Source organism: Peromyscus eremicus, chromosome 6 (genome assembly GCF_949786415.1).
Source record: "Peromyscus eremicus chromosome 6, PerEre_H2_v1, whole genome shotgun sequence".
Lineage (NCBI taxonomy): Eukaryota > Metazoa > Chordata > Mammalia > Rodentia > Cricetidae > Peromyscus > Peromyscus eremicus.
Window position 1 is genome coordinate 61,453,465 of NC_081421.1, and position 23,901 is coordinate 61,477,365.

Here is a 23,901-nt window from a genome sequence, read left to right on the forward strand (position 1 = left end):
CTCAGGAATCTCATGCTGGGAGAAGCAAAAAGTGGCAGCCAGAGGGGGAACATGCCTCCTGGAGAGAGATTCTACCAGGTCCTAACTTGTCAGACCACCTTGCAGGGTGAGACCGAAGCCCAGGTAAGGGCGGGCCAGTGGCAGGAAGGGACCACACTGTGATCAGGACTGCTCAGCTCTGCTACACTGGACCCCTGATTAAACTTTAGTTTCACTTCAGAACCCTGAAGACTGACTTTAGAAGCTCTCTTTGCCTCACTTCAAAATATAGCCAAATTGAATAAATTTCCCTAAAAAAAAAAAAAAAAAAGTTGTATCTTTTCGTTGACTTATTGAGGATAGGTGGTCAGATCTGATGTGGGGTCCTGGCTGTGACTCCCCAAGTTTGATGGCAAAAGTAAGTAAGGACTGACTGCAGAAAGTTCTAGTGCTGGTAAAGTCTTTTAAAGGTTTATTTGAGTGTGTGTGTGTGTGTGTGTGTGTGTGTGTGTGTGTGTGTCTGTCTGTCTGTCTGTCTGTCTGTCTGCCACATGTGTGCAGGTGCCTGCAGAGGCCAAAAGACAGTGTCAGATTCTCTGTAGCTAGAATTGCAGCTGTGACCAGACAGATGTGGGTGCTGGGAACTGGAACTGGGGTGTTCTGGAAAAACCACAAACACTTTGAACAGAAGAGATATTTCTCCAGAGTTTCTGAAAAAGACTTTTCAACTTGAAGTATAATACAGAGATCTAGTATTCAACATGTTGATGGTAATTAACTGTATATGCTTAAAATTGGCCCAGAGTAGGTATTGAGTGTTTTGAGAAAGAGGAAGGAACAAGGAATGAGAGAGAAACAAAGAAAAGCAATAATCATATGTTAGTTAGATGTAGCAATCATTGGATAGGGATGGGAGCCCATGCCCACTTAACCCTCTCAGTGCTGGAACACTATATGGCTTGAACGTGGGCTGGTTTGTGATTGCTGCACAGTCCCCATGAGTTCATATGTGCATCAGTCCTGTTGTATCTAACAGACCCTATTTTCTTAGAGTCATCCATCCCCTCTGGCTCTTACAATTTTTCCTCCTTCAATTCCACATAGCTCCTTGAGCTCTGGGGGGAGGGCTTCAGTGAAGACATCCCCCTTAGGACAGGGTGCTCCAAAACTCCCACTCTGTCCACGCTGTCCAGCTGTGGATCTCGGTGTTGGTTCCCGTCTATTGCAGGAGGGAGCATCTCTGGTGATGACTGAGCAAGACGCATTGATCTATGCCTGGAGGAGAAGGTCATTAGGAGTCATTTTATTGCTATGTTCCTTTAGCAGGACAATTGTACTCAGTTTCCCCCTAAGTCACTGGCCTATCTAGTCTCACGTTCTTGGCAACGAGAGCAGTGCCAAGTATGAATTCCATTTCATGGACTGGAACTTAAATCTAATCAGATAATGGTCACTCCCACAACATTTGTCCCACTACTGCACCAGTGTATCATACCAACAGGTCACCATTGGAGATGGTTGTAGCTGGGTCTATGGTTACTTTTCTCCTCTGGGAGCACTCACAGTATATTCCAGTACCATGAACACTAGTCAGTATGGGGAAAGGCTCTGAGAAGGCACTAGCATGACTTCTCCATGTTTGATGAGATATGTACGTGTTGTCTATAGCAATGGGGCCTTACCATAAGTTTGTGGAGAGCACCAGTGGTCTTGATAATAGCCTCAGCTGTTTTGGGGATTCTCAACTCAGTTATATGTGAATCTATTCCATCTATGAAGGTTTCACTTGGTGCTGAGAGATGTCTAATAGGGGCTTTGTATCCCCCAAATGATCTGGGGATTCCATTTAGATTTCTTTCCTATATGTATATATTTTCAGAAGCTTCTACTGTAGTAGATTTCCATATGACCCCTTAAGTGACCCTTAGTGTTAGCTGTCCCTCTCTATCTTCCCCTTTTACTCCCCTTTTACTACAGAGACATTTGCTAATCCATGTTCATTAAGATACAGGATGATCTAAGAGAAGGTAAAACATTTTATTTATTTATTCATAATAGCCAGAACTTGGAAATAGTCCCACAATAGATGAAAGTATAATGAAATGTAGTATATTTACACAATGGAATATTACTCAACTGTTATAAAAAAATGAAATCATGAAATTTGCAGGTGGGGGAAGGCGGGAAAGCTGGGTGAGCTTCTTATTTCGACTCTTTAAATTAGAACTGCATTCTCCAGAATTCTCTGCCTGGTATAGTTCTCACACAGGAGATGCTGTGTGCAATATCTGTAAACTATCAGCTGTACTCTTGATTTGCTTTGAAGGGTCATGAATACCCAAGGCCCTGTTGGTGTTTGCTCTTGGAGCTCGGCCACTTACTTGCTTTGCTGATGTGGAATGGTAGTCAGTAGGGATTCCAATTCCTGTGACTTTTTAGTTTCTCAGACTCCAGGCCTCCTTAATGTTTAACTTAGTGAAAGATGACACCTTCTTCTCCAGAACATTTTATGATCCTTGGCATCTGGAGGTGTCAGAGATTGATGCAGGTTCAAGCCCATTCTCATGGGTCCCACTCGTTCTTACAGTTGCCATATCTTTGTTTCCTCCAACTGCTTGCCCAACTTATTTCAGGATGCTGCATAGGACAGGAGAAATAATCTTTCACATTAACTGGTTTTCACAATTCCATAATGCTAACTGCTTACAAGAACGGACAATTTATATTGACCAGTAGGTCTAGTTCTTTTACTGGGTGTTGAGTAACAGAAAACATCGCTGTCTTCACCTCTCACAATATAGATCATCAGGGAATAACCTGTTGGGAATGTTGAATGTTCCATGCTAAGAAAATGTGGTATCCCTGGAATCTTAGATAGTGATCATTCACTCTGGTCTGGAGAACAGAAGAAGCTGTAACTCAATTATCATTGTAGACTCCAACACCATTGAGTGAATGGTCACAGGCTGAGTTTTCAGGAAAGCAGACACCATGATACCTTGTACAAGATTGTCAGGGAGTGATTTTATCATCAAAAAATTCTAAAAGTGAAGGGAGCAAGCAGTATGGAAGTAGGAGCTGGGTTTTAATGTAGTCCCCATGAAGTTCTGTTATAGAATGTTTTCCAGGGAATTGAAACATTCCCTATAGGAGGAAGGAGAGGGCTCATAGACTCGGGAGGTAAACAAAATGTCACCTGTCTAGGGAAGTGTAAAACTTGGAGCTCCTTGAAGGCCTTCTCCAGTGTTATAGATGGAATGAACTGGGGGAGGAGACTCAGACCAGCTGAGCTGCAGGTAAGACAGATTCTCAGACTTTCCAGCTGCAGGTTGAACAGAAAGTTCCAGGATTGCAGCTCCTGTCAGCTGTCAATCATGTCGGGGTGGGGTTTTCAGCCATGCAGCTGTTTTTGAATCATCCCTGCTCCCATGATTAACCTCTCCCCCAGACTTCTGTTAGTAACCCCCATATAAACCTCCTTGGTCCATGCTGCCTTAATTTGGTCTGCTGAATAGATGGTTTTCTAGGACGATATGAATTAGTAAACTGTATGAAAGGAGAGATAGTTTATAAAGAGAATGACTGTCATGAAAAAATTATCCACACAGGTCAGGTTATCCAGATAACTCCACATTTATTTTTAATTTTTAAGGAAAAGGTAAGTTTATTTTTGATCCCAAAGAAGTAGGCTCTAATGCCAGTGAAGGAATGGGCTTGTTAGTAGGGGGAAAGCAAGAAGGTAAAGAGCAAAACTTCCCTCTTCCATGTCCTTATATAGGCTTCCAGCAGAAGGTGTGGCCTAGATTAGAGGAGGGTCTTCCTACTTCAAATTAAGCAAAAATATCTCACAGGTGTGCCCCATTTGGGGGCTAATTCCAGATGTAGTCATGTTTACAGCAGAAAACAGCCATCACAATAAGAAACAGGAAGAGTTTGTAAGAATAGAATTCTAAGAAACTGCTGAGAGACACACAAAGATGCTGTAAGATAATGCTCTTGTACAGTGGTTTAATAAAATGCTGATTGGCCAGTAGCTAGGCAAGCAGACTAGGAGAATTCTGGGAAGAGGAAGGGCAGTGTCAGGAGGCACCAGCCAGAAAAAGAGGAAGCAAGATGACAAGGCAGAACTGAGAAAAGGTACCAAGCAATATGGCTAAATATAGATAAGGATTATGGGTTAATTTAAGTGTGTAGCAGGAATCTTAGAAGGTCTTATTAATAAAATCAAACCTGAGGCCAGTTATTGGGGTGAACTCTGGAAGATCAGAGAAACAGAACAAGCCACAGCCACCTCACCTTTGAGGCCAGTTATTGGGGTGAACTCTGGAAGATCAGAGAAAAAGAACAAGCCACAGCCACCTCACCTTGCCAGTTCCTCAGCTGATTCTGTTTCCTCAGACTGGAAGCTTCTGAGTCCTCATCAGAATGGATCTTAGCTGAACTGCTGCTCAAAAGCCTAAAAGCTTAACCAGCCAAATGTTTCTAGTTTCTGGTCCTCACGCCTTATATATCTTTCTGCTTTCAGCCATCACTCCCTGGTATTAAAGGCTCACTTCTTGGGATTAAAGACATGTGTCACCATGCCTGGCTGTTTCCAATGTGGCCTTGAACTCACAGAGATCTAGAGGGATTTCTGTCTCTGGAATGCTGTGATTAAAGATGTGAGTGCCACCATTTTCCAGCCTCTGTATCTAGTGGCTGTTCTGTGCCCTGACCCCAGATAAGTTTATTAGGGTGCACAATATTTTGGGGAACACAATACCACCACATAAGTGTAAGAGCTAGATAGTAGTAAGCCTGAGCTAATGACTGAGCAGTTACAAACAATATAAAATCTCTGAGTGATTATTTTATAAGTGTCTGTGGGTCTGCAGGAGGCCAGGCAGGATCCAAGAAACCTTCAGGCTACACAAAGAAAACAAGTAAAGCAATACATCTTCTTTCTGTACGAAAGATTACAAGGTGCAAAAGTATCATTGTTCCTAAAGTTAACCCCTGATAGCAATGTATTACAGTAAAACATCAGTTAAAACAGATTGCAATGTTTTTAGAAGCTTTTCTTAGGAAGTAATCTAAAATAAAATATAGAACCTACTATATAGTCAATCAATTATCAGTACTGATGTCTGACCTGGAAGAAAAGTGTATGTCACTTTTCTTTTTATGGCATATACTTTTCTTCCAGGTATGTATGGCATACACTTTTCTTCTTTCCACATATACAGATCCAAAGCTTAATTACTGACTTCGAAAAATAATCTATTCCCGTGATTGTGTTTTGAGCCTTAGACACTGCTAAGGCATAAGCAGTGATATGTGGGACTACGGTGGGTGACAGTGTGGGGAATGTGGCTTCTCTCATTCTCAAAGACAATAAAGAATAATGGGTTGTGGGAGTGGTGGTGCATGCCTTTAATCCCAGCACTCTGGAGGCAGAGGTAGGTAGATCTCTGAGTTTGAGGCCAGTCTGGTCTAAAGAGTGAGTTTTAGGATAGACAGGGCTACACAGAGAAACCCTGTCTCAAAAAACGGAATCAACCAACCAAACAAACAAAAACCAAGATCTCCTTTCTGGAGAAGGCCATATTAGGGACAGGTATGTAATATAGCTGTGTGCTTGCCTAACACACAAATATCCTGAGTTCTACCCTGCACCACACAAAACCAGACATAATCGCACACACCCATCATCCAAGCACTCGGAAAGTGAAGGCAGGAGGATCAGAAGTTCAAGGTTGTCCTTGGCTTTATTCCAAGTTTTAGGGCCTCCTAGGCTACAGTGACAGCCCATCTGAAAACAAAAACAAAAACAACAAAAAGAGAACACAATTTTAGGATAAGAAAACAGCAATGTAAAAATGCTTACAATAATTTCAAGAAGGCTTGTACACACACACACACATATATATATGAGTTGTATTCATGTATACTTTGCTAAAGAAATTCTTTAAGTTGTTGAATTTAATTAAACACTAAAATAATGTACAATTTATAGAACAACCAATTTAACTATTAATTCATCTGTCTGTATATATTGTTATTCATAATTCCTTTTGCTAAGTATCAGTTACTTCTGGCAATGTGACTTTTGTTTAATTTTTATTTTCTTTTCTATATATCACTTTTTAAAATTTTTGTTTACACCTATAACTTAAGCAAGTGGTTTATAAAGATTCTTTTTAAAAGCTAGTTTCTTCCAAAATGAAGAAATGAAATAAAGCACTCAGTTTCTTTTGTTGTATGTACTTTATTTGACCACATTCTAGCAGATGAAAGGCCCAGGCACACATGATTCTCACTTGGGCCCACCTCTTCATCCCTCCTAAGCGATAGCTAGAAGGAACTGGAAAGGGAACAGTTTTTCCAAGCTTGGCTTCCAGGGAATAGGGGACTTGGGCCTTCTTTACTGCTGTTAGAACTCAAGCTCAGAGCAGAATTGTTTTGCATCCTGTTAAGGATGATTCACAGATGAAGTCTTGAAGTCCAGTGAGAACTATGGACTATTAGGCCGGTGAGGCCCACATGCAGAAAATAGGAGGTCTGATGGTGTCTGGTCATTCAATCTTCAGGAAGTTCTAGGCAAGACTGCTGTGTAGAGGGAATGAGAGGTCAGGATGCAGCAGCCTGGCAAAGACTGTGCAGACACATTCACCAGATTTTCTAAGGATATGTGTGATGCAGAATGAGACCAGAAGTCAGCCTGAACCACGAAAGCCAACCCACCTCCTGTCTCAACCATCCCAATCAGCCCCTGGGGATCCTTCCTACACATGGACTTTCACCAAAGAGCCTCAGGAACGTATGAAATCCTGATTTTATCTCGACTCAGTGAAGACCTTGGACTAGACACCACACTTTTCTGACAGAGATAATGAGCCATAGAGAAGTCTGTTACTTCCGGGGCTGGTACTTGGGGGAGGCCGGCCTCAAAGGCTCTGTACAGTAGACTCCAGATCCCATGGGCTCTAGAGAGCCTAGTCCTGACTCCATTAGCTTGAACAAGCTACTGCCTTTACAAGTGCCTTGCAATGGACATGGCTCAGTAGTTCTAAGGAATTCTCTTTTCACAAAAGGCCACTCTAGCACTCAGTGGGCTGAGGCTGGGGAGGACATTGTCCCTGGCTGCCTCTCTAGTCACAGGCTCTATGGAGATGTGGAAATTTGCAGCAGTTCTCAGATTTCACTTTGCTCTGACCCTCTGGAATCTATGCCCGTTATGGCCTGATTCCTGGACCTGACTTTCTGGGCCACCAATGTCTTTCCAACACGACCCATCAGCTGGTACTCAACCATTAGAATCCAGAGCTTCATTCTGATGGATAGAGCTGCTAAGGAAAGAGCTCAGAATAGCTGAAAAGATTTTACAATAATGTGAGCATATCACCCTGACTAAAACCACCCAAACTATAAAAACTTGATGATTCATATTATGCTCCAACTCACAACCATGAAAATAATAATGTTTTGTCTCTTAAGATGGACAATGAGGACAAATAACACTAGAACAGGACAGTCTGTTTTATAGCTCAGGGCCAACTTAATGTGACCTGACTGTGTTGCCCTCAGTGTGTTCTACTGTAGAACAGGTGCAGAAAGAAAAGCAGAGGATGGCAGCCTAAGGAGGGGGCTCAGCCCCATGTCAGCTCCATCATCACCCACCTTCACACACAGCCCCAGCATCTTCATCATGTCCACAATCAAAGGTCTCGACCTGGTCACATTCAGCCAGGGTCTTCTCTGTCCCATTACACAGGGCCACCTGAATGAGCACAGGTAGAGCTTCATCAACTACTGGTGGATACAACATGGCTATAGGTGTGTGCTTGGCTGCTCCACAGCCCAGCTCTCGGCACACCACTGCCACATCCTTCATGTCCCAGCCGTCATCGCATACAGTGCCCCAGCGACCTTCCTGTTCCACCTCTACACGTCCTTCACAGTGGTGGGGACCATTCACCAGACGCACTTTGGGTGGGGCCTCTGCAAACAGAATGGATGAAAGTACATTTAAAAACCATACATACCTTAAGGCAGCTCTTATGTACACAAGTCTCTATAGCAGTGGGGGCATGGGACAGGGGTATGGTTACAGTTCATGTCAATTGTTGATTGACAGTATCTGGAATCACCTAAGAGAAAAGTCTTCAGGCACCCCCTTTCAGAAACTATCTAGATTAGGTTGGCTGGTGGCCATGCCTGTGGGACACTATTGATTAGGTTAATTGAGCTAGGAAGACTTGTCTGCAGTAGGTTCTGGTATTCCCCAGGCTGGGATCCTTGACTATATAAAAAGGAGACAGTTGGCTATGCATGTAAGACTATACAGACTGAAGTATAAGACTAAATGAAGAAATAGCTTAAATTAAAGAAAGAACCCCTAGAGTTCATATACTACCAAAACAAATGAAAATGACATTAATTTTTTTGTTTCACAGAAAAAATATGCATAAACTGACAGTAGGGAAGACCATTAACCAAATTTCAGTGATTTCTCTGAGGTAAAAATTTTACAGGCCACATTTTAGTAAATGCTAAATTTAAGAACATAGGATTTTAATAAATGCTAAATACAAGAACAAATGAATATCTAAGAATCTAATAATAAAATTTAATAAAAAATCTAATACAATATTTATTTATAAGAAATTATAAATTTTTTATAAAATAATTGAGAGTCTATATTACACATATTGTAGACAATAAGCAAATGAAGACATCATATATCAAAAATTTTAAAAGGAGATAAAAGTGGTATTTGGAGGAAAACATAGTCTTAAATAAACTTGTTAGAAAACAAAAAGCTGAAAAAGAAGTAAATGAATTAGAAAAATACTTTGGAATAATAAGATGATTTTGACTTGAAAAGTAAAAATTTAAAAGGAAACCTGAATTTAAAAAAAAGAACAATACAATAGAAAGACCTCTGGTAAATCTGGTGAGAAAAGGCGGCCATTCAGGCACATTAAAAATGAGGAGAGAACATAGTCACACACTAGAAACTAAACACCAGGTATGGTGCTCAAGAATCTATGATAAATTTGAAAATCTAGAGTTTCCTATTTAGCTCATCTTTGGGGGAGAAGCACATAAACTGTTGTGTGAGGAGCTGAATGTAGCATATGTGTGCACAGTGTACGTGTGCACGAGGAGCCAGAGGAGGACTCCTCGTTGCTTCCACTAAAGCTCCCTGCATTCTTCTCTGGAAACAGTCTTCTACAGGACCCCCCCTCAGCGTTTTTCAGCTAGTCCGGTAGCCGGCAAACCCCTAGCTAGGCTCGTCCTGTCTCCATTCCCTGACACAGCCATGCCCAGGGAAGCAGTGAGGGCCCAAACACAGGTCCTCATACATGTGCAGTAAGGGAACTTACCCTCTCAGTCATCCCCAGCTCTATAATAATAGCCCTGTAACAAAACAGTGTTTTAAAATAATAAAAAACTTCAACAACAAAAAGATTTGACAGTAGAGATAACAGTCTACTAGGCTCAGAATCTTTGGCTAGTTGCAAAGTAGTAGATAATTTAAATGTTGTTATAAATTCCTGAACACAGAGTTTGTTGAACCTCCCTGAAATCATTCTTATAAAGCTAACGCATCCCTAGCAAACAAAAACACAAACCTCATGTGCTAATAGGATGCAAGGGGCAAATCATATGCTTAGCATGCCTGAAGTCTAGAGTTTGATACCTAGCACTCAATAAATAAACAGATGCAAATATTTGAAATAAAGTATTAGCAAGTCATATAAAGCTACTGCCTATGATAGCTAAGAAGGGCATATAAGGGAAACTCAGTAGTGTTCCATATTAGAAAACTCAAGAGTAAAATTGTCTCCAAAAGTGGATTAAAGAAGAAGAAAAAAGAATACACAGCCATCAGACCTGTTTACACAGAGCCTAAGTCTTACAAAGCTTCTCTACTCTGGCTTCAGTTTCTTCTTTGTATCGCTCATGGCACTCCTGTGAGGTAACCTTGACAAGCTGCAAAATTTAAACTATATTTCTTTGTTCGTGTAATAATTATGTTGCTATGAAAATGAAATGATACTCTCTGAGTAAAAAATTTAATACAGGAATCTGTTTTGTTTGTGGGTTCTTAACTACAAGGGCTAGCAGGAGCTTGTAACCACTGTGAGTGAGCCCCACTGAGCTCGAGGATGCAAGAGCATCCCCCTTTTCTTGTGGACATCTGCCTTCTCTCTCCATGCTTCCCCTAGCCCACCCCTTGCACTGGCCCCACCCCTGATTTTACACGCATGTGATTCAGTGAAGAGGAGACAGCGAGGACAAGCAGTGAGCTGAGAAGCTGTTGTCAAGACTGGAAAGCACTGCTGGGAGTCACAAGGTCCCCCAGTGGAGCCCCGATGTCCCGAAGGGATGGGAGAGCACAAGGAAAAGGAAGAATGCCATGGATGGCATAATGCAAGTTGCATTCTCGAATGAGACATTACATCGTCCTACCTGTGACATTGAGTGGTACCACCTCACTGCGCTTCATCCCCCAGCCATTGTCAGCCTCACAGGCGTAGTTCCCAGAATGCCCTGCAGTCAGAGTGAGCTTAAAGGATGCTTTTCCTCCAGAAGGTGCTGAGGTGTTGCCCAGAGTGATATTTTCGTGATAAAACCAGTACAGAACAGGAGGAGATGCTCTCTTGTCTTCACACTGAAGCTCCACCACATCCCCAATAAAGGGCAGCACCCCAGGAACACTGATGGAGAGGACAGGGTCCAACACCGGAACTGACAGAGCACAGTAGAGCGTCAGGGGGAGTGGTATGACTGAGAGCCTACCTCGCTGTCACTCAAGTTCTTCTACTCCAGCCCCTGTGTCCTTTCCCCACATCTCACTGCTTGATCTAACCCTCCAGGGAAGGGTCCAACAGAGCTGTTAACATTGATGAAGAACTCAGGAGAGCACGCCTCTGATTACACCCCACAATCTGCCTCCAGTTCCATCTCTGTGCCCTCTTTCAGCTCCTCTGCCCCTGTTGACACTTTCACATCCATCAAAACAAAAAGCCTGCTGTGTTCAGACCCCTTCCCAGCCTCTTCCTGCCTTGTGTACTTTGTCCCATCTTCCAACATCGCCAGCTGGGAGTTGCGGGCTCCCGATTGGGAATGCTGCTTACCTTTCACAGTGATGTTCACCACTGCACTCTGGACAAGGCCATAGCTGTTGTCAGCAGTACAGTAGTAACCCCCAGCATGGCTTTCCCTGACAGGAGCGATCTCCAGCTCTGCTCTCTGGGAATGCTGGCTTTTCCTCCCCACACTTTCCTTTGTATCCTCTCTGTGCCAGGAGTACATGATGAGCCCTGTGCCTTTAGCCACAGAACAGACAAGGACCAGCATCTGCCCTTCAATTCCCCAGTCTCCTGGAGACTGGATCTCCATGGAGACTTGAGACACAGGGATCCCTGTGAACAGAAGACAATTGTTAAAGACTGGGTGGGGAAATTCAGGATGGGATGGGTCCAGTATCACCTGCTGGGAATTATGGCAGGTGGATATATGGAATTGAGAGTCCACCCTGCTTGCCTGGGAATGGCGCATACTGAGGGGCATTGCACAGGATCACTCTCCAATCTGATGCTCAATAACAATCCTATCCTGCAGTTCCTGCCTTTTCCCTACCCACTCTGGTGACCACATCTCACAGTGTTGTGCCTCTCTTGACTTCTTTGTGAACCTGAGGCAGTAGGAGAAAGAGACTAGAATCTCATGAACAAGGAATTTTTCTGACCTGAGTAAAAATAAATAAAGCTGCCATTTAATAGCTGCAGAATCTGTGTAAGTCTATATTTCTAACCCCCCATTTTTCTCAATAGCACTTGGATAATCATAGTAACCTCACAGAGTTCTCATGAGATTAGCTGAGATGCATACCTAAAGCAGTCTCGCTCACACCAGCACTGTTCAGCAGTGTTAACTACTGACACTGCCAGTTTCTGGCTGGATAGGAAGTGCTGCAGAGTACTTCAAAGAAAATGCATGTACTGAGGCCAGAGCAAGCACATTTAAATCCCAGGTCTGTGTGCTGGGTTTCCTTATGCATTTTCTGAACAGCTCCTTGCTTTGAGTTTCTTTGTCTGTAAAGTGGGGCGGGTCACAGTACCCACTTTACAGGCACTACTCATAAAACTATTTCCCAGGCCACTGTGAGGACAAAATGTTCAACTGCTCTGAACAGTATCTTGCATGTGGTGAATCTTCCTGCCTTTTGCTGCTATTTGTGAAAGTCAGAGAGAGTCTAGAACAACACAACCATGTAGTTGGTTGTTTTTTTCTCCTTACTCTTTGGTCTTTGTGGGTCCTGCCACCCAGCTCTCGAATAAATACACACAGAGGCTTCTTATTATTTATAAATGCCAGGCCTTGGCTTGGCTTATTTCTAGTTAGCTTTCCTTAACTAAATTAACCCATCTACCTGCCTCTGAGCTTTTTCCTTTTCTTACTTCTGTATATCTTACTTTCACTTTTACTCCGTGGCTGGCTGCGTGGCTGCATGGCTGTGTGGCTGGGTGGCTGGGACCTTGCCTCTTTCTCTTCTTGCTTTCTTGCTCTTTGATATTTCTCGTCCCAGATTTCTCCTCCTATGTATCTTCTTTCCCCCTTACCCTCACCTATCCTTTTTCCTGCCTTGCTATTGGCTGTTCAGCTCTTTATTAGATCAATCATGTGTTTTAGACAGGCACAGTAACACAGTTTCACAGAGTTAAACAAATGCAACATAAAAGAATGCAACACATCTTTGCATCATTCAACAAATGTTACACAGTATCAACCAATGTAACACACCTTAAAATAATATTCCACAACACAGCAGCTTTAGTTCAGATATGGAATATAGTAATTCTTTTTATAAGAGATAGGCTGTTACTGTCATTTCAAATATTATTTGTGCCTTCTTTGTACCATCCCCTAACTGGGGATCTCTCCTTACAGACAGAGTCTATACTTCGTTGACCTCTTAGTTTACTGAATAAAGTTACCATTGTTGCTTTTCTGAAGGGAGGGTAAAGTTTTTGGAAAGTTATTGTTCAAGTGCCCCAGTGAGCCATGGTAGATTCTACCCTCAGGCATAAGGAGGCACCTGCATTCTGGCTGGTGCCTCTGTTCTCCCTGCCTGACTTAGCCCCATGGGCCCAACCCATTGATGCTCACTCTCCACATCTATATAGGACCGGTGACTCCGCTTCAAGACACTGTGAGATGCTGTCATCGCCTCACACCAATAATTTCCTGAGTCTTCTTTCCGTATTGCTGAGATCGTAAACTTTGGTGAGGTCCGTTCTGACTGCAAAGTGTGTCCATCTTTGAAGAAGGAATAGCGTAACTGGGTCGTTGCCCTGTCTGAAGGAAGCCGGGTGTTGCAGGACAGGGTCACTGAACTCCCCTCTATGGGCTGCAGGGGGCTGGCTGTCAGCCCAGGTGCTGGAAACAGCTCTGGAGGGGGAAGAGTGAATCCAAAGAGACCACTTGTTAGTAGCCGACTGCACAGTCCTCCAGAAATGCCTAATGAGCAAGACACACGTATCTATACTCCAGGACAGACAACCCATCACCATTTATCCATCCCTGGTTAGTGTCATATGCCCTGTACCCTGGCTCTCCTACACAGGCACTCTCCTCTCTAGACACATCCACTTGAGGAATGATCCCCTACCTTGGACATTAAGCCACATAGATCTTGTTTCTTCCGTCGTGTCTATAAATAGGAAAAATTTCCTATCTGCCTTACAGAAATAGGAGCCACTGTCACTGAATCTTGCATTGGAAATGGTGTAGCTCGAAGCACTGCTGTAAGTAGCTATATGAGATCCATCCTTGAAGTACTTTAGTCTCCTTATGTCACCATTCTTTTCTCCCGTGCACCTTATATCTACCCGGTCTCCTTCGTAAGCACGGTGTGGCATGCTGATGCTCAGCCAGTCTGCGAAGGAAGCAAAGAGACAGAGAGTAACAACACTGACCCTGCCTGGATGCTCCTGGGAAGGGAGAGGCTCTACACGTGTCTAGAAGCTGAGGACCCACAGTGCCTGGGGGACCTGCCAGCCCTGCTCACTTTCTGGCTCAGCAGAGTGGACCCTACTTCACTGAGTGATATTTTTCCCCCAATATGTCTTTTGGATGTATGTTAATAGATTTTTATGCTGTTTTTCCCAGCTCCCAACAGCTGGACTAAATATGAATTTAAAATGAGTCCATTAGCTAAGTGAGATAGCACAGGTCTGGAATGAATGCTATTCATGAAGTTGAGGCAGGTAGGTCACAGATTAAGCTACAGATTAAGTTTAGGGTGAGCTTGGATGATTTAGTAAGACTCGATCTCACAATAAACAACAAATATGACTGGGTACAGATAGCTTAGTGATGGAGTCCCTTGCCTGACATGTACAAGACCCTGGCTCAAGCCTCAGCACTACTTTTCCCTCCACTAGAAACTCTAACCTGTGTGTTCTCACACCTACTGACACGGCCTCAGGTCCCCATGGCAGCCATGATTAACCCTTCTGCTTGTCTCCTATTTAGAATCTCTGTTTAGTAGCATGGTCAACTCCTTCCATTGCATGTCATTCTCCCCAGACGGAACTATCGGGGCCACTGAGACTCAAGCTCCGGAATCTACGTCTCCAAGTCTCTGGCGTCTCCTAGAAACTCTTTCAGAGGCGTCTGCAAATCATGGCCATGCTTGGTCCTGTAGGACCCCCATAAAGAAGAAGTGGAGCCATCGTTCCCCCATAGGACAGTGGTCATCGGGGATTGATGGATAGCTTCGTGTGTTTGGATTTGCCCTCAGTGGGAGGAGAAAACTCAAAAGAATGGGCCCTGAACATTGGACCCTTCATCACAGGACACTGTCTAGCGTGAGGGGAGATTGCTGGGGGAAATAAGTACAAAAGTGACCTTTAGACACCTGCCCAGCTGGTTCTTCTGACTCCCGGGACTGTCTAAGGAAAAAAAAGCTAGGTTCATAATCCCCAGAGTGAGACCTATAAGGATGTAGATGAAAAACACTGAGAACTTCCTCAAGCATATGTCACACTACAGCATATATTCTTAAAGCACATATCATAAAGATGATAGTCTTTAATAGTAATTCTTCCTCCCTCCCTCCCTTCTCTTCTTCCTTACCTCCTTCCCTTCCTTCCTCCCTCATTCCTTTCATCCCCTGCTTCCTTCCTTCCCTTCCTCCATACCCTTCTCTTTTTGGAGAGATTCTGGGGATCAAACTCAGGGCCTTGCACATTCTAACTAGCCCAGCACTCTAGCACTGAACTAAACCCCCAGTTCACCTTCTCACCCTTCAAAATGCTCTGCTTATGGATGCATTTTTCCTTGTGCACATCTCTACATTTAAATAACATGTTGTAAATGTTCATCCAGAAGGTTCCAATAGGGCCAAGTGACAAAACAAACTCAAGGTAACTTTTGTGTAGCTTTTACCAGCTTTGGAACATAATGGAAAGAGAGGTAGATGGTTGGACACAAAGGTTGATAAGAAAGAACTGCTGCAGGACAATATTCTTTTTCCTACATGGTGAGGCTGGACAATATTTTCCTCTGAATATTGTAGAAATAAAATAAGTTTGATTAAAGAAGTGTTTGAGACATAAGATTTATGAGACCAAATTGAAAGTGATTTCAAGTGATAGGAGGCCGAGAAAGATTGTAATAGTTTTCCCTGAGACTGAAATAAGGATTTCACTGCAAGACACTTGGGTTTTTGGTCTTGATTTCTGAGTTTTTCCTTAGAGCTATATTTCCTCGAATTAACTACAGTTATGCACAACCTACATTTATCTTAATTCTGAGAGTTCACTGGATCCCATGAGGTTACACTAGAGCCCTTCCATTAACTAATTTAAAAACTTTCTTGTTCACAATTACAAACCTAGGTACACAAGCATTGTCTCCTCAGCACATTGTAGAAAGAATGTGTTCTCGAAGGCTTAACCAAAGAAGAAAGCCTAATTTCCCAGGCTACTATGAAACTAAGTGTTTTCTTTATTTCATTATATAAAAATTCCAATAAAAAAAGGAAAAGCACGTTAGTCATTGGATTGTTTCCATCCCAGTAGAGACCTGAGGGTGTCCACGCCTTCTGCAGAGCGCCTCCTCAGCCTCTTGCTTCTCTCTGCTATGAATATACTTTCAGTCACTCCTTCTGGTGAGGATAAGGACGTTCCCCCCAATGGCTACACAGAGGGCTTTTTCTTCACAGTTACTCCCTTTCCTGTTGGAGGGTTCAGCAGCAAATGGGAACTAATTCATGGTCTTGAGAGGGCCAGGACGCTGTCTTCTTCCCATCCAGCACCAGCTGGCAACCAGAGGTGGTGCAGCCTGGGCCACCCTGGCACAGCTGATCAAGAGGGAGGAGAAGGAGGTGCTGGATCCTTCCTCTCTTCACCCCAGCCCTGCCTCAGATCCCTGCAACCTTCTGCTAAGAGGCTTCCCCAGGCAGAACCTCCCATGCCCAAGAGAGTGAGGTGCCAGAGAGCTAGAGGAATGAAGGGAGAGCTACTTACCGGAGTGGACTCCCACAGGAGCTGTGAGGGAACAGAGTAGAGAGATTACACAGGAAGGAGGTCTTCACACCTTGTAAAGGCTGTAGCCCTCCCAGGGTTCCCAAGCACTTCCCCTCCTTTTCTTCTTATTTCTTCCTCCCCCTTTCATCTTCCCTCCTTCGTTCCCTCCGTCTTTTCTCTCCATCTTTCTTTCATCCCTCCTCCTACTCACAAATGACACTCCTATGGAACCCAAGATTCATTTTCATTATTCCTAGCACATTATGAGTAGTCCTTGGCCATTCCCAGAAGTTTGGGTTTTGCAGGCAAATTTTCTTTCTTTCTTTTTTTATTAAGAAAAAAATTTTAAATCATTTTCCACACCAATTAAAGGTCTCCCTCTTCCCTCCTCCCACCCCCCAGCCTCCTTCCCCAACCCACCCCCAATTCCCACCCACAGAAGATAAGGCCACCCATGGGGAGACACATCCAGTAGAGTCAAGACCAAGCCCTTCCCCCTGCCTCAAGGCTGCAGGAAGTGTCCCATCATAGGTAGTTGGCTCCACAAAACCCCCTCATGTACAAGGGATCGAATCTGATTCTACTGCCAGGGGGGCCCCCAAGCAAATCAAGCTACACAACTGTCTCGCCATGCAGAGGGCTTAGTCCAGTCCCATGCAGGCTCCATAGCCATTGATACAACTTTCATGTGTTCCCACTAGTTTGGTTTGGTCGTCTCTGCAGGTTTCCCCATCATGATCCTGATGCACTTGCTCAAAGAATCCCTTCTCTCTCTCTCTCTCTTTGACTCGACCCCTGGAGCTCTGCCTGGTGTTTGGCTGTGGATCTCTGCATCTGTCTCCATCAGTCACTGGAGAAAATCTCTGTGATGACAGTTAGGGTATTTACCAATCTGATCACTGGGACAAGCCAGTTCAGTTCAGGCACTCTCTCCACTATTTCTAGTAGTTCAGGCAGGGGTCGTCCTTTGGGATTCCTGGCAACTTCCCTAGCACCAGGTTTCTCTCTATCCCCATGATGTCTCCCTCTATCATGGTATCTCTTTTATTGCTTTCCCACTCCATTCCTGTTCCAGCTCGACCATCCCATTCCCTTATGTTCTCATCCCCCATCCCCTACCCTCCATTGCCTACTCCTCACCCCCAGTTCACTCATGGAGATCTCATCTATTTCCCTTTCCCTGGGGCGATCCATGCATCCCTCTTTGGGTCTTCCTTGTTACTTAACTTCTCTGGAGTTGTGGGTTGTTGTCTGGTTATCCTTTGCTTTACTTCTAGTATCCACTTATGAGTGAGTACATACCATGTTTGTCCTTCTGAGTCTGGGTTACCTCACTCAGGATGATATTTTCTAGTTCTATCCATTTGCAGGTAAGTTTTCAAGAGCTTCATTTCTTATCTCTTCTTCCACCTTCTTTATTTACATATTTTTATTTTTTGAAATTCAAATATAATTATATCTTTTTCTCCCTTTCCTTTCCTTCTCCCGACTGCTCTAGGTGTTCTCTGCTCTTTTTCAAATTTATGACTTCTAATTGGTGTGTGTGTGTGTGTGTGTGTGTGTGTGTGTGTGTGTGTGTATACACCTACATATAAGCATATAAGACAACCTGCTCAGTCCATATAATGTTACATGTATGTATATGATTTCAAGGCTGACCAGTTGGTATTGGATAGCCAATTTGGAGGCTCAACATTTAAGCTGTCCAGATTATTTTGCTTAAGAGAAATCACCTACGTAGGGGCATCCTAAATGCCAGGGAGGGCCACAAAAGGAACACAAGTTCTGCTCATGTTTAATAGACATCAGTTCTCCTTCTGTCTGCATTCTAGACCTACTACTGTGAGTGGGGCTGTGTAAGAGAGTCTTATTGATAGGAACAACCTATGATATCCACTAAGGCTAGCAAGACTTGAAGTCTATGCAATGTCTCAGTCTATGGAGTTAAGAGTTCAGCCAAAATGGTGACTCTTGAAGTAGGGTCTGGGCCTTGGGGTGTGAAGTTAATGTAGGCTGTGCATGACATTCACTCTAAGAGAAAACTCCTTGGAGGCTGTATGAATGAAAATTTACTGTTTTCCTAGAGATCAAACAGAAATAATAGAGACAAATCACTCTCTTTTAGTAAGGAAGGACACACACACACACACACACACACACACACACACACACACACGTGAATCTTTTCCATTTTCTGAGAACCCTGCTTTGCTCAGTTCCCATTTGCAATATCCCTGCCAGTACTAGATCAGAAGCAGATACCCCAGCTCTCCACAACCCAGCAGAGAGACATATGCTCAGGAAGAGTGTCTAGGGGTACCCAAGCAGAGGTAGTTATACCCTGGCACCACCCCAGGTCTTTTTCAGCATCCTACTTACCAAGAACCAGAAGCAGTGACCACAGCAGCATGAGGCTAGAGGCAAGTCCTTTGTGACACGTGCAGCTAAGTGCTTAGAGCAGATGGACTGTGGATCTAGGACAGAGCACTGGTTCTGCAGGGATCTTGCTGAAATAGGGGGAAAAAAAGGAAGTGGCAAAACTGTCTGTCTATACCCCAACCCAATGGGTGCTGCAAAAGCAAATGTCCTTCCTCTTTGTCAAATTGCTTAGATATGTGTGCACTGGTGCAAAATGATTCTTAGTGTGTCGGATGCCTCCCCTTTACCCATGGCTTTTCATTGCAGTTGACTTTACAGAGAAGACTGGGTTCTCCCGCCACTGAGATTGAAATCAGGTTTGAGGTCGTTTTCAAAAATGAATCTCCTTTACTACTCAAGAGGCAGTTCCTAATAAGTGACATCATTGCCAGGCCTGGATTGACTCCTCTGCAAAGGTTCAACCAGATTAGGCAGTAGAAGCTGGAAGACAGGATGGCAAGTTTTACCTGTTATTGTGGGGCAGTATGCATACTCTAAAGACCCAGAAAAACTAATCCCTGCTCATCACTTCTGTTCAGGAGATCTTTTAGCCAGATCCAGATAGGAATTAAGAAGCAGGATAGACACAGCATGGCTACTGGAGGCTTTATCTCTGAACTGTACTAGAGCGGTCTGAAGGGCCTTGGCTCACACAGGAAAGATTCTTCTTACACTCCAAATAACATGGAAGGACATAGGTGTGTGTGCAGGGGTGGGGTGGGGTGGTGAGGTGGTGGGGGGTTGTGTACCTAGCTGTGACAGTTGGTTTCACGTCAACTGACACAAACTACTGTTGTTTGGGGAGAGGGACTCTTGACTGAGAAAATGCTTCCATAGAGTGGCCTGCAGGCTAGTCAGGAGTGTGTTTTCATGACTAATGATTAATATGGGTGGGCTGAGATCACTGGGAGAGTTACCACTGGGCAGGGAGTCCTGGATTATATAAGAAAACAGACTGAGTAAGCCACAGGAACAAGCCATTAAGTAGTATTCCTCCATGGCTTCTGCTTTAGTTCCTGCCTCCAGGTTCCTACTCTGACTTCCCTTCAGGATGGACTGTTACCTGGAACTATATGCTGAAATAAACTCTTTCTTTCCCAGGTTGCTTTTGATCATGGAGTTTTATCACAGCAATAGAAACTCTAATCAAGACACCAGATATGCACACAAGTGCATGGGTGGTTGGAGGGATTTTGCATCTCCCCAGTGGTACATCCTACAACTCTCCTTACAACTCTAATGAAACTCACATGTATTGCTCCATTATCTCAATCTGTAGAAGACTGCTAGGAGAATGGGAAAAATCATTAAAGTAATGGTAATTTTCTGTGTGTTGCTTGACATTCACAGCATCAGGGAGAAGATCCAATTAATGTAAAATAATCCCCCTCTCAGGCCAACAGGACCTATGGTTGGAAAAGAAATAGTTGCTCTAGCAACATTCTAGGAGAGAGATTTCTATGTGTTCAGCCTCCAATGGTTCATCTCTTATGCTAGTACCTTGCACCCTACCAAAGCTAAGTCACAGACACTCATAGAAAGATTTTCAAAGAGTGCAATGGAGTGGTTTCCCTAAAGCAGTTGTTCTCAACCTTCCTAATGCTGAGACCCATAAATACAGTTCCTTGTGTTGTGGTGGCCTTCAATTTTGCTACTTCATAACTAATTTTGCTATTGTTATCAATTGTAATGTAAGTAACTGTGTTTTTCCATTGTCATAAGCAACCTCTGTGAAAGGGTTATTTGAATCCCAAAGGGATCATGACCCACAGGTTGAGAACTGTTGCTCTGAGTCCAGCACAGGCTGTGAAGTCAAGCCTGGAATATGTGACAACCTGGACAGTAGGTAATACAAAGTGAGCAACTTTTGGCCCTATATTAGGCCAGGCCGTTGGCTTGGGTGCATGTACAGAGGCACAGGGTTAGTCATAGACACAAAAGGATCACTGCTCCAACACATGCTTGTACCAGTAGCAACTCCTGTCTTTCTCTAGGACTAAAGATATCCCAAAAAAACATGTACAAGCATAAGTGCCCTAATTCAACTCTGGAAATAGATGGTACATAGAGTTATCAAGTTATTTAGAAATAGTGGGTGTCCAAGGAGTACTCCGAAGAATGGAGATATCCAAGACTATAAATTGATATCTGTAAATCTTTCTGCTACCAGAGAGGGAAAATGAAAATATATCAGAAAGTTATTCCCACCTGGAAAAACCTACCCTGCTCTCTGTCTCTGTCTCTCTCTGTCTCTGTCTCTATCTCTGTCTCTGTCTCCTCCCTCTCCCTCCATTCCTCATTCTTTCCTCTCCCCTTCCCTTTTTCTCTCTCTGATAAAACTCAGGACCTTGAAGATCAATCAATTCTACAATAGTTTCAATGTAATACTCCAGTCAGCCAATCTAGACTCACAAAATAAAACTAAAACAAGATCAGCTCAGGCACACCAGAAGCTTCTCTCTCCCATGTTTGGCAGGACTATGGGCAGACACAGACATTGAGATTCCAGGAAATGGGCTCAGGAGATAGGAAGGTAAAGTGTTTGTCACACAAGCGTGAGGATCTGAGTTCAGAACTCTAGCACCCACTTAAAAAGCTGGGTGTGTCAGTGTGGGCCTGTAATCCCAGTGCTGAGTCTTGAAAGCTTGCTGTCTGCTAGTCTAATCCATCAATAAGCTCCAGTTTCAGTGAGATCCTATCGACATCATCATCATCATCATCATCATCATCATCGTCGTCGTGTGGAGAGTAAGAAAGACATCTGATGTAAAGCTCTGACTTACAAATACATGTAAACACCACACCACCCACCCACCCACCCACACACACGCACACATAAACACACACACACACACACACACACACACACACACACACACACATGTTCCAGGAAGCACAGTAATGGGTATTGCTAATTAGATACAATAACTTGCCATGTCCTCTGCCATTAGCATTTGACTGGGTTCTATAATGGGGTCTAAGTTTAGGGCTTTAAGAATTAAGGAATAAGGCTCTGTTAGCTTCAAGCTCCATTTCTGTGAGTTTGGAGGCCGTGAAGAGATTTTCAAAGTAAAGAAAGTGACCAACTTTTTAAGAAAGGACTCGGAACCCAAAGAGAGACTCACATGCCAGGCTCTGGGTGTCTGTGAAGAGTAAGCAAAGCTTCCCTGGGGGTAGATACACTTTTTTAAATTGTTTGATAGTTTCACACATACATCCAATGTGTTTTGATCCAAGCTCCCCTTCCTCTGCACTTCAGTCCTTCCTCTAGACCACTCCCTACTATTTGTTCCCTTGAAACTTAATGTGTCTTTTTTATCTTTAACCCATTGAGTCCACTCAGCACTGTGTATGTGTCTAGGTGTAGGATCTCAGGGGCTACATCCTTGAAAAAACAGACTCTCCCCCTCTCAGTGCTCTCAATGGCCATCATTTGCAAAAAGCTTCTCAGCTGCAAGCGGGACATGATGACTACCTCCGTGCATGAATTTTATCTGGCATGGTCTCGTACATGCTGTCGTATCTTCTGCATGCTCATATGTGCAACTACCCTATTCTTAGAAGTTGCTAGAAAACAGTACTCTAACAATCATTTGCGGCCTCTTCTGAGATGTTTGCTGAGCTATAGGAGGAAGAAATGTGATGTAGACGTCCCATTTAGGACTGAGCACACCATGGTCTCTTGTTCTCTGCATGTTGACCAGCTGTAGGTTGCTGTGTTAATTGTCATCTACTACTGAAAGGAACTTCCTTGATGAGGGCTGAGAGATGTGCTAACCTATAGGTGTAATTATAAGTCAATGGGAGTTGGTTTAATACTATTTCAATAATGAGATGATATTTATAGGTTCACTCTTAGGGTGTATGATCTATCTAACCACATATGTGCATAAAAATTTTGCTTTGGGACTCACAAAGGTTCAGACTGACTGACTGATAATGGTACTAGAAATTTTATTACCCAATGAACAACAATGAGTGTGTGCCAAGTATAGCACTTCTTGGTTCTGAGAGACTTGTCTGGATATCAGAAACAGAAAGAAAAGGTGGACAAACCCTTGACCTCACATGTCTGGAGCTGATATGGAGCTTTGGGAACCTTTGTTTGGACTCATGTATCCTAGACTTGGACCTGAAGGAAAGAAGTAACCATTAAGGCTGACATCTTCAGAGACAGCCATGAGGAAAGCCGGCATTCTCTTAGCCAGAGAACGTGGGCATGCACAGCGCAGTAAGACACACATTGGGAAGCAATAACCATGCTGCTACGGTAGCTAATATCACGGAGAAATGGTGGCTTATGTTCCCAGGAGTAGAGAGGGAAGCCTAAATCTCCCCCATGATGGGTTAATGGCTGCCCACTCTCTCCTAGAGTGATTTAATCAGAGAAGGCTGAGGAGGAGCTTGCTGGCTGGTTAACTGGAGGCTGTGTGAAGAGTCAGGGGTCCACTCCTGCTCAATGGTAATGAAGTGGCTTCTCTCCCCCTTTTGTTTCTTCTATTGTATGGAGACTTAATTTAGTGGCCATTTATATTGTAGTAAAAAGTTCATAATACAAAATTAAAATTTTAACTATTTTCAGTAGATGTTCTTTAGCATTGAGTACATTGATGCATTCATCACCACCATCCATGTCCAGAACGTTTCATCTTCCTAAATGAAACACTACCCATTAAACATTAACTTTCTATGTCTCCTCCTCTTAGGCCCCATAAACCACCATTAATAGAGATTTTCATACAAGTGTAATCATAACAGTGTTTGGATTGTGTGTGTGTGTGCCTGTGTATTTCACTTACCATAATATTTTGAGAATTCATCTGTATTGGAAGAAGTGTCACAATTCTCTTTCTTTTTTAAGGCTGAACAATGTTCTGGTGTGTGTATGTGTGTGTGTGTGTGTGTGTGTGTGTGTGTGTGTGTGTATACCTATATGCTATATTTTGTCCATTCACGTGTTGCTAGACACTTTTATGAG

General features: G+C 43.4%; 1 protein-coding gene across 1 annotated transcript; it reads right to left on the minus strand.

Moving 5' to 3' along the window:
• Positions 1-6,223: 6,223 nt before the first annotated feature.
• LOC131912485 (Fc receptor-like protein 2) lies at positions 6,224-18,999 on the minus strand. Its single transcript, XM_059264769.1, has 8 exons — positions 18,885-18,999; positions 16,506-16,526; positions 13,643-13,909; positions 13,141-13,422; positions 11,106-11,393; positions 10,438-10,716; positions 7,639-7,959; positions 6,224-6,567 (listed from the first exon to the last, which is right to left on the minus strand). Exons 1-8 carry the CDS (start codon positions 18,913-18,915, stop codon positions 6,545-6,547), a joined length of 1,512 nt encoding a protein of 503 aa, XP_059120752.1. The 5' UTR covers positions 18,916-18,999; the 3' UTR covers positions 6,224-6,544.
• Positions 19,000-23,901: the final 4,902 nt, after the last annotated feature.

What these genes read in the sequence shown, in the direction of transcription:
- LOC131912485 (XM_059264769.1), bottom strand. Translation starts at nt 18,915, where the DNA reads ATGCTGCTGTGGTCACTGCTTCTGGTTCTTG. An exon ending in GTCACTGCTTCTGGTTCTTG is followed by an intron (nt 16,527 to 18,884) that starts GTAAGTAGGATG and finishes GTTCCCTCACAG; the next exon opens with CTCCTGTGGGAGTCCACTCC. An exon ending in GGTACCACTCAATGTCACAG is followed by an intron (nt 7,960 to 10,437) that starts GTAGGACGATGT and finishes TTCTGTTTGCAG; the next exon opens with AGGCCCCACCCAAAGTGCGT.